Source organism: Euprymna scolopes, chromosome 10 (assembly GCF_053919585.1).
Source record: "Euprymna scolopes isolate OS-2025 chromosome 10, ASM5391958v1, whole genome shotgun sequence".
Classification (NCBI taxonomy): Eukaryota; Metazoa; Mollusca; class Cephalopoda; order Sepiida; family Sepiolidae; genus Euprymna; species Euprymna scolopes.
Genome location: NC_136491.1, coordinates 161,850,042 through 161,862,103, shown reverse-complemented (window position 1 = coordinate 161,862,103; position 12,062 = coordinate 161,850,042). Strand labels below are relative to the sequence as shown.

The following is a 12,062-nucleotide window of genomic DNA, read 5'->3' as shown; positions in this document are numbered from 1 at the left end:
ACTTGAAAACTATAAAAACCATTGTTTAAAAGCAGAAATTATATAGATGGTGGGTTTATAAACGTTTAAATTCCATAATTGATGAGCGAAATTCGAACATCAAACGTTTCTCTGCAATAGAAAGGCATTGAAAAAGACCCATTGCACAGAACACATGTAAAAATGTTTAAGAAATTAAAATCTCTCAGGACGAAAAATTTTAAATTTCAACTAAACCAATGGAAAAACGAAGGAAACGCCATGCTGTACTCTCTTAGTTCAAGTAAACGCCAGGTTTTCCTGCTTGTAACATTGAGAAATGACCCTTTTTGACCACAGATTCTTTCTGGTTTTAAGATGGATAAGTGACGAACGAATATATGATGGCCGAAACAATCAGACCTTCAAAATTAAAACAATTTAGAACATCCGATTGTTTTGATCACCATATATTCATTCGTCACACACAGACACCAAATCTCAATTACACAAAGATAATTTTATAGCTATTTCTGTGCTTTAAAGTATTCCAATCATCAGAAAATAAATTTCCACGACAAAAAATGCTGAGAAGTTTATTTTCTTCTAATGATTGAAAATCTTTAAGACAATTATCTTAGTATAATAGAGCTTTGATGTCTGTAATAAAAAATAACTCATATTTTTTTTTACATAGGCATCACCACTTATCAATGCCAATAGGCCACTCGAGGATAAGGGTTAAAGAGTGTACAGCAGAAATTGGACAATATAGTAACCGTTAGTAATGGAGATTCGGTAAATTTGTTAACTTATATCGAACGGTTCATCAAATGTTTACATTAGACTTGAAGACAACCATATTGTAGTCAGCTGGAAAGCAGAAAAACGGAAGACAATTCCATAGGCGTGCAGTCCTAAGAAAGAAGCTTTGCTCATGGAATCTACGTTTAGGTTTAGGCACAGATAAAGAGGGGGGGAAATTAGTGATAGTGTTTTCTGCTAGACAGCTGTTTCTTGTGAAAGCTTGGCGAGGGTGGACCATAGAATGGAGCTCAGCCGAGCACTTGCCATGAAAATAACGATAAAGCAGAGACAAACTCGCAACATCTCTTCTGTGAGAAAGAGGTTGCAGGGAAGAGAAAAGGACATCCCCCACAAGGCTACGAAGTCTATTTTGAACTCTATCAAGGCAGGATAAGTCCTTTCTAGCAGCTCCTGCCCAGATGTGGCAACAGTACTCCATCCTTGGACGTACCTGGCTCTTATATAGATAGAGAATTGCATCAGCAGTGAGATATCTACTGGATCGATAGAAGGATCCCACCATTTTTTTAGCGGCTTTGGCAACGGATTTTATGTATGTGTTTCGTTTAAGATCAGGAGTAAAGGTCAAGCCCAGAAGCTTGTCAAAACATTAGGCCTCCCCAAGACGGGAGCCATTCATTTCAATTGATGCCAGATGGGGATCAGAGCGTTGATGATGTAAAGATAAAAGCTTGGTTTTAGATGCATTAAAAGTAACAAGCCACCTCTTTCCCCATTGTACCACTTGCTCAAGATCAGAGGAGAGAGAATCAGAGAGAACTTGGTCGTTTATGGTCTTAGATATGCTACCATGGATAGTAATATCATCAGCATAGATGTCTATGAATGATGTAAGGATGTGATTTTGAAGATCATTTATATAGATCAGGAAGATTTCAAAGATTAAAGATTTAAAATAAAATTATTTTAATACTGTGATACATTTCACTAAAATTCAACTAATTAATTAATATTGAATTTTATTGAAAGGGATCTAGCTTATTGTGAAGGAGATCAATAGCTTATCGGCACTCATGCTCAGTTAATGCACATAACACTAAAATGTGCAAAGGCATACGAGATCAAATATATGCATTATCTATATGTTGAAAGATGTGAATTTTTGTTATTTTGTCTGTCTGAGTTTTCATCAGCATATATATACACAACAGCACTTGGTATTTTCTCAAGCAAAAGTTTATAGTACTAAAAGATGGGTTGTTTTTTGAATTTGCTATAAACAATTTTACCAGCATCAGATTGCGTAATGCACAAATTTGGTGTCAAATTCGTGCTTTGTTATGATTATTTCCATATATAAAGACGTATTCCTGTCTGTTCACAATTTGGTTGATATACAAATACATTTTAACACTTAAAACGGACTCTTATATACTCTTATTCTTGCCTGATTTTTATATATACTATTTATTCAAAAGGAATCAACATTCAAATCGTTATCTCATTTGCATATTACATTAAAGGAAATCTGTTTTAATAATTTTCTAATGGAAATTAGTAATATAATTGTTTTAAGTATTCTATTTAGAAATATTATATAAATTGATTTATTTAATTTATTCTTAATTATTAGTATTACCAACATCAGCTGCGTTTAAAAACAGTTTTCGTTTAACCTACGAGTTATTTCTCTTTAAGCTATGAGATTTTATTTCCCTGTTTAAATTTCATAAGTGAAGATGACTGCTTTATGCTTCTAAAAATCCAAAATATAGTCAACTTTCAGGTGAATTGTAACAACTGAAGATATTTGGTGTATCTTAAATAGTATGTGACTAAACAACGCCAGGTATGTACATCTAGTGTGTGTGTGTATATATATATATATATATATATATATATGGATTGTGTGTTTGTGTAAATTTGAATCATAATTTGTAAGAAGCCAATAAATCGCAGAATTTTCTTTAAACATTAATTTAAAAATTTTAAATCAACTTAGTTTCGACAATATATGTCTACACCAGGTATGTAAACAGTTTTATGTTTGTTCTTTTACTATCATCGGGGAATGATGCTACTAGAATAATTCACCCAATGCTTACATTGAAGAAAAAGAAATTTCTAATTTATTTCACACGAGCCATGTACGATCCTCCTGGTTGGAACTTTGAAAAATTAAAAAAATCGTTTAAGGTGACAAAGATTTTGATTTTCTAGTGACACGATGCCACGAGAAAACAAAACAAAAAACAACAAAAATACAAACTGATCCCATGTCTGATGAAAATGTATATCGACAAAACTTTTAAATATCGTCGAAAATTTTTAAATAAATCTTTCTTTTTAAAATCTGCATTATATTGGATTCTTAACTTACAAATTATAATTTATATAATGCAATTAATAGAGGAAATTGGAATTTAATTTATATAATCATTATAAAATGTTTTTATCAAATGATTATTTGGTATTATGCATAGTTCTGTTTGGTTTTCACACGTACAAGAAGTTTTAAGTGTAACTTTTACGAGGAAGACAGAGATAATTTATAAAACGCATGCGCCTAAAAGAGTATACGAGATCGATATCTTTATGCCAAATTGGCGCTGGAGCAAAATGAAAAATAAAACAATATGAAACTGACCCCCAAAACAGAGTACAGGCATGCAGACCGTAGAGTGTACGAGTGAGGAGAATTTAAAAGATAAAACAATTTTATATGGGCATGCAAGAACAAAACAGGACGAAAATTGAAGCAACATTTTTCTCCAACGCCAGACAGAACAGATTGAACATAAGCATTCTAGTTTTGTCATAGTTCGGTCCAACAAAGATAGTCATGGGGACATAAATACATACGCACACACACATATATTACATACACACACATATTACATACACATAAATATTACACACACACACATATTACATACACACACATATTACATACACACATACATACATTACTTAGGTACAAGGACAAATTAAAACGCAATCTTCTAGTTACTGAAATAAACATCGCTGTCCTCGAAGATTATGATTGACCGTAATAAATACATGCTACAATGGCATTATGAAAAATGCAGCATCAGACTGTGTCAAAGTAGAGAAAGAAACAAAGTATCGTCCGCCGTCTCAGGCATATTCCAACAATTCACACTTTTGCAACATTTGTGGACTTCTTTGTAGATCATTGACTGAACTGAAGTGTCATCTGCGACTCACACACAGGATTAAATGGACGAAGTTGCAAGAACCTCATACGTCGAAATCGACAGGAAAGTCCATGATTAATATATATATATATATATATATATTAGATTTGTATGGCTAGGTTTCCTCCCTCTTATCTATTTGCCTGTCTGGTATCAAAGGTACTTAAGCTTTTATGCATTTTATTCTCATAAATTTATATGCTAATCAACATATCGCAGAATAGATCTTATAATCTATTATCAAATTTACTTTTATATCTTATTAATATTTCCTTTTTTTTGTATATAGTAGTATAAATTGTAACTGTATTGTATCCGTATTTTCTTATTGGGGAAGTGATATTTTCCACTAGAGAGCCATGTATTTTACAGCTGTCCTGTTTTTAAATCTCCGAAACAGCTACATGGTAGACAGCTGATGATGCCAGTTTTCTATTCAACAATTTTAGTTAAGGTTGTAAGGTTGTTTCTTTTTTATCCATATATATAGTTGAATTCTCTTTTGTAATTGTAGACTTTTTAGAAGTTGGCTTATGCAAGTGCCAATCTGTGATTGGTTAAATTTAGTTGTTTATATTTCCGGGAATTTAAACTGCATTCTTGATTTTTACATTATTTTACTCAAAGCTTCTCTACACACACACACACACACACACACACACACACACACACACACACACACACACGTTTCTTTTCATAACACCAAGTTTGGGTGATTCTTTTAATGAACTCAGAGCACAGATCGTAGAAAAACGAATAACCTTTTAAGATGCATTGTTTTTTTTCTATATTTGCACCTGATAGGATTTTTTTGCTTGTAAAACTAAAAAAAAAATAATTTGTGCAAAGATTAAGGGTTTTCTAACTGATATAGGATAATTTTTTAAATCATGAATTAAAAATCTTTCATTTGTCTGCCATTTTTTTAGTGCATTCTTCATCAGCTTCTCCTAAAACAATCAACTTTTAAGTAACACTGTTGTCGTAATCTACCTTTTAAGCAGGGGGGTCTCATCTTTATATTATATATCAACATACAACCCTAACTCTAATCATGCGCCTTACACCTCTTGCAAATGGCCGTCAGATAAAGCGGCACTTTGAACTGGATAAGTGCGAACATTTACTATAGACTTTTTATTTAGTTTATTTTTCTTTAGCCATGCATAATTTGCATTACATACTAGCAGGCCGCCCGGCGTGGCCCGGTCGTAAAATACGCACATTATTATATTTAAATTTATACAGAAACTGAGACATGTGCATGCGAGTATTATATTTTTTCTAAACAGTCCACTTCTTATAAAATACTCGAGCGGAGACAAAAACCAAAGCTTTAAGATGGTGAATCAAGTACGAACGCCATTAGGCCAGTTTGATACGTTCTTTAAAAAGGGTTTTCAAACCTATTTCTTAAAGAATCTGTCATGTGAATGTTTTACACATGCGCATTCGTGAAACATTTGACAAACTGATAAAAATCCGATGATCCCCACGTTTCAATTTTGACCCCTTAGCAGCCTTTTTCTTCGAAAGAAAACCGATTGAAAAGTTTTCTACATGTCTGAATACCCTATATATTAAATTATAAGTCTGCAGATAAAAAATTCGTTGAGTATATACGAGGGGCGTGCAATAAGTAATGCTCCTGACCCACTTCCAGTTGTCTGATCTTACTGAAATTTTGCATGTGCAATAATTTATATCTCTACAGGTTATATGGCAAATTACAGCTCTGAACTAATTGTGGTTTCTGTTTTACAGGTGTTTGAACAGAGTCAGGTGTGAAATGAAGCCTGTTGAATGTCGAGCAGTGATCCGGTTTTTGTATTTGAAAGGACGCAAATCACAGGAGACTTTTGATGAAATGAAAGAAACTTATGGTGATAATGCCCCATTATATGACCTTGTAAAACGCTGACATCGGGAATTCAAACATGGCCGGAAGTCTGTGGAAACAGCTCCCAGACCTTGTCGCCCCCCCTTCTGCCATTGATGAGGCATCTGTCCGTCAAGTTGAGGCTGGCATTTTGGAAGATCGGCACATTACTATTCGCCAAATAGCCCAAGATGTCAAGATTAGTACAGGGTCTGTGGAAACTATCATTCATGACCATTTGCATATGCATAAGGTGTCTGCCAGATGGATTCCCAGGTTGCTCACACAATTCCAGAAGCAAGAACGCGTCGAGTGCTTGAGGATGAATTTGGAGATGTGCCAAGAAGATGAGTCAAAGTTTTTCAAAAGACTGATTACACAGGATGAAACCTGGGTCCATCACTATGATCCAGAGACCAAAGCTCAGTCAATGCAGTGGAAGCACTTGGACTCACCACCTCCAAAGAAGGCAAGGGTGCAGCTCACATTCTTCTGAGACCAGGACGGAGTAGTGATGACAGATTTCCTGACAAAGGGTACCACAATTACAGGAGCCTATTATGTTTCACTTTTGAGGAAATTAAGGGAAACTATCAAAATCAAGAGGCGGGGCAAGATAAGCAAAGGTACCCTCCTCCTGCAGGACAACGCTCCGGTTCAAAACTCGCTTGTCGCCAGATCAGAAGCACGAGCGTGTGGTTATGAAATCCTTCCCCATCCTCCTTACTCTGCTTACCTTGCACCCTCTGACTTTCACCTCTTCCCAGCCACGAAGTTGTTTTTGAAAGGAAAGTGTTTCCCAGATGATGCAGATGATTTCTAAAGTCACGTCGTAGTTGGAGGACCAACCTGGTATGTTCTCCAAAAACGGTCTCCAGAGCTGCATCAAACGATGGGAGAAATGCATAACTCTGGGTGGTTCCTATGTAGAGAAAGACTAATAACTGTGTCAAGTTTCGTTGCTCTACTCCTATGGGAAGTGGGTCAGGGGCATTTCTTATTGCACGCCCCTTGTAGGTTGAGAAGTGTCCTCGCACATATTCTCACTTATATATATATATATATATATATATATATATATATATATATATATATATATATTTTTAGCGACACTATCATCCAAGTTTTTATTAGCTCTTTTTTGGTCACATCTGTACATGAGTAATTTAAAAAAAATGAGTTTTCTTTTGTTATGTCCAGATTTGTGTTACGGTTAATCGAAAGTAAGAATTATGCTTATATGTTATGTAATATGTTGCACGTACATCTAAGGAAAGGGTGTTGTTCCAGATGGTTGAGCAAAAAAATCATGGATTTTTGTGAAGGCGTACATTGCTGATTTTGGAATGAAACAGTCATGAAAAGATTATGTACCGATTAGAAAGCTGCTGTAAACGTTGGGAATAAATCAATCCAAAATGTGCTATCGTATTTCAGTAACCTATAAATAAATCGAGTATAGGATTTTCTGGCATGTGACCATTTCAAAAACTCCAATAAATATAATGAACATGAATTTCCGATTCGGTCCACTAAACTGGTCACAAATTATATATTACTTGTATGTTAGAGTTTGAAAATAGCACAAACCAATAGGTAAATATGATTCATCAGGAGATGATTGAATGGTTGGTTGCTTTACAACATATCAATCCTTTTCGGGTTATTTAATTACATAATTTTGTAAAACGTTTTATGTTTCAAGTATTTTAGATTTTCAAATGTTTATTCTCAGAGTTTGGCTTTTTTGTATTATGTATGTGGTTTTTGTTTTTGACTTTGCAAAACAGGATCAAGTTTTGCGAAGCGAAACCAAAAACAATGTTTGGTGCATTTAAGTTAGGAAGCTGATATCTTCAGACAGCCTGATCTGGTACTACCAGAAGGATTGGGTAGAAATACCAAGAAACTTACTTCTATGAAACCAGCATGCAGGAATCAGAGGTGCGGGTTACAAGCAGGATCGAACCCAAAACAGTTTCAAAATAAAATTTAAATTGGGAGAAGTAGCGGTGGTGGTTAGGCAAATCAATTTCCATACTTATACATCTTCAAATCTCATGTGGATGAATATTTTCCCCAAATTGAAATCTCATTCACCGATATTTTTTTGCAGGTTTAAAATATAAAAAGAATAAAAGGGCATTCATAAGTCTATATACTCACCGTTATTGTTCGGTGTGATACGCTTATGCACGAAGATTTATATCGATAAGGTGGCCATGTGGCCTATGAAAAAGGTGAGAAGGAACAACACTCAATGTGGTTGACAGATTTATACTCAAGAAATAAATTAATTATAGGATGGTCGGAGGAGGCAGTGGAAAATCCACAATCATCCATACCAAATTTCATGTTCAGATTCCTAATAGCCTTAAAATAGTTGGATACAGACATCTTCAGTATTATATTTTGAGATGCAGGCTTTTCGAAAGGTATCGATCCCTTTATGATAATCTGCATTTTCCTATCAAATTTTACATTTCTTTATATAATAGCATAGAAGGCATGGGCTTCTAATTTTAGTTTACATTTATAAAACTAGCTGTGATTAAACAAATATAATTTAAAGAATTTTAAGAAATCTTTAGTCAATTTTTATAAAAGTATTCAAAAGATTCGTAGGAATATAAATCCTACCTTAATATCACTAAAATAAGATAGAATATCGACCCGGATTAAATATTTCGATAAAATTTATTCTAAATACATGTAAAAAAAAAAAAAAAAAAAAAAAAACAACAAAAAAAAAACAACAAAAAACAAAAACAAAAAAAACATGACCTGCTCTGTGCGAGTTCATTATGGCGAAACAAAATTAAATATTGTGCATGAACTATAATGCGTTTACAGATCGCCAACATTTGTACTACTAGATAAATGATAAATTAAAACAAATATTGTCATATTTTATTTTTGTGTGTTGACAAGTATGTTTCAAACATGCAGTTTTATGACAATTTTTTTTCAGTAAAATATTTCATTGAAAGGATTTTCAATGTTGATGTTTCGGTTAGTGACAATTATTGAAAAAAAATAAATGTATTTTCATGTAAACACCAATTAATCTTTCTCGTTGAGACAGAAAGAGATAAAGAGATAAAAATAAAGAGAAAATGAAACATTTGATAGAAAATACTTAACAAATCCTTACCTGAGTATCATCCCGGAATTTATCTGCAAGTTTCACGAGTTCCGCGATTTCGCTTTCTTTTGCTTTCAAGTCTTCAGCATGTTTCTAAAAATATATAATAAACACTGATACTCAAAATACACAGAATACGTTTGTTAATTAGTTAATTAGTTAAGTTATGGTTGACAGAACGAGAGCATGCTACTCCCAATGATTAAATAAAAGGTCCGTTCCAAATTCTGTGCAGTTTCCAGAATTCAACAGACAGATTTTCAGGTTCGACAAGATACTCTGATCGGAGGTTACATCAGCTGAAACTTTGTGACAATTACACTCAAAATGAGAACAGTAGTGCGAATAGTCCAAAGTATCAATTCTCATCTAAAAAATTCAGAAGCTTCATCCATTCTTTTATTTTAACTATTAAAAAGATTAAACTGGTCGACAAAAACAGACAAAAAAAAAACGAAATTATGTTCCATTTGATTTTGTAATTAAATTTATAAAAATAATATTTTTCCAAATTTTATTTTATTTCAATAAATAATCGATTAATCGTTACTAAATAATGTGCACGTCATGTAGAGGCAACAAATTCACACACACACATGTGAGCTTTAAAACATCTTTACTTCAATTTTATTTCGTATCTGACCTTCTTGCAACTTCCGGCGGTACTTATTATATTTGTAACTATCCACTTTTTGTTTTATTGCCTTGCTCTTAATTGGAGCCGATTATTTAAAAAGCTGAATGCCACTTCCGAATTATCGGAAAATCGTAGATGACCATTTAGAAGTAATAGACGCTCTATGGAGGGAGGATGACATCTCGCTTTAAAAACTGATATAGCCAAAAACAGATTGTTTAAAAGTAAAATATTATTAAGAAACAGGCGATTGTAATCTACAGATGACGATGGTCAAGTGGTTAACGACACGGACTGATGAGTTGGGTGTTCCAAGTTCGAGTCCAGTTCATTCAACAAAAATCACTTTGACTGAAGATGTTGGCAACCTTCACATGGTCTCTTCTGTAATGTCTTTCTAGAAAGAATTTTTAATGAGTTTGGGGAAACCGGTGGCAACAGTAGAATCTGCGAATACATGTAGAGGAGGGATGATATAGTGACTGACATTAACTTTGACAGACCCTTTAAAAATGTTGCTGAACAATATTTCAAAACACTTTGTTGTTGTACAAAACAATTATGTTTAATTGTTTTTCCACAATGATATATAACACAACACACCAAGTCAGCTATCAATAGAAAATCCCCGACTTAAGTTTCGTCATCTCTTGAATTAAAAGCCATGTTTGATTTCAGAAAGGTTTCCGATGACTAGCTATTCTATACAAGTCCTGGAGATGAAAACTTTTCAGTGCGTAACTGTTCTGTATGAGTCCTGGACTTTATAATTTTGCAGACAGAGAGCAAAAGATCCTTCTTGTGCTGACACGAAAAAATTATGTGCCAGAATACTCAACGATTCAATATTTTTATGGAACAATTCTGGTTTCTGATTGCTTGCTAGTAGAATGTGACTTAATTTAATTTGTCAGTTCCTATCGTCAGTGTCTATCAGTAGAATTTCCCAACTTTCAATGATCATACCCTAAATATATCAAAAATATTGCTACGTCGCTCCTTAAAGAGAGTGTAGAATTCCCTGTTAATGCTGGCTTGGCATGCGCGGGGACTGTATTATGCATCCAATAATGGAGAAACAATTCATATACAATCACACATTAATTTCTAAATTATATTGCACTAGTTCATACAGCGGTGTTGGTGCAGTATCTGGGTATGTCAATTTCCATCTCTATCTTATCCTAACACTTTACTGATAGTATGAAAAAATATTTGTGAAATTTCGTGGTAGGAAAAAAGTACCTTTCTAGGCTAGAGTAAAACAGGATTAAAGTAATTAATCGGAAATTATATGAAAATTTGTTTAAATAACTGCCAACCAGCTAGCAGCATCCACCTTAGGTGGGCAGAACTGGTTTCCTCCGAAGAAGTTTCATGGGAATATTAAATTTACAAACCATCTCCAATCGCACGTAGTATTAGTAGTGAACATTGCGGATCGTTGTTTAGTATAAATAACTATAAACACATGCTCATATAATTAAAAAATATATTATTGCATGTATATACACATATAAGACTGTATATATTATGCAAAGATTTTCAGTATTTACTTTAGTGTTCCATACGCGAGTAGAACTTAATAATAATAGTATGAAAATACACCTATGGAAATGAAACTACCCAGAAGCGTCCATGTTTTATTCATACAGGAAATCATCAGGCTAACTGCACGGATTTGTGCTATTAATTGTTTTTCTATATCTAAGTAGTGTTTAGTTTAGCTATCTAATCAATCAAGTTCGTTGTTATGTATATCTCACGGGTTAATGTTTTCATTAGTCAATGAAAGATTTTTTTTCTTAAACATTCGACCGACCTGCACTTTTATTTATGTGCGTCGCATCTCCTTTCTAACGTTTCAAATTAACAGGTGACCTTACTTTAGCACGTGAATGATTGCAATAATTTTTTTATTCATTTTATTATTTGTTGCTACTTTAAATGTTGAGTTTATTTATTTGTTATGTATATAGCTTTCCTATGTCTTCAGTTGGTTGCGTTTCTACAATTTAGTAAGTTTTGAGGATCATGAAAATTACAAGATTATATTTAAATAATCTACACAAGTTTTCTCATCATCTCCACGTACTAAATGACCCCACGTACGAATCCATCGTAGTATTTTGTACTCAATTATTTGCGAGTGTTCGCTTTCTTTAATTTCCCCAGCCATGGTTCGCTAATGATCTTTTTAATCGATATTTTTTGGTATTGAATATATTTTCATCGTTGTTATAACTGGTTTTAAAATCTATGGATCTTTCTCCTACATAATATCTTTTGTTATTCGGTGTTCTTTGAAGATATGGTAGCTTAGTAAACGATGCTGTTGGTTACAGTTATTTTGCAGTGAGAATATTGTACGAGTTCTACAGTTACAGTTTTCCTTTTCATTATTAACTTTATTGCTTCTATTTAGACAATTGCTATTAGAGTTTGAGTATATTAAGC

The 12,062-nt window shown here is 33.5% G+C and overlaps 1 protein-coding gene across 12 annotated transcripts in view; it reads right to left on the bottom strand.

Annotated features, from left to right (window-relative positions):
• Window positions 1-12,062, bottom strand: part of LOC145286342 (microtubule-actin cross-linking factor 1, isoforms 6/7-like) — a 770,369-nt gene that overhangs the window by 180,494 nt on the left and 577,813 nt on the right. For all 12 annotated transcript variants that reach the window (XM_080135266.1, XM_080135265.1, XM_080135270.1 and 9 more), the window contains exon 19: window positions 8,978-9,061. In XM_080135266.1, coding sequence (XP_079991392.1) covers window positions 8,978-9,061 — 84 coding nt within the window. The remainder of the gene's footprint in view (window positions 1-8,977; window positions 9,062-12,062) is intronic.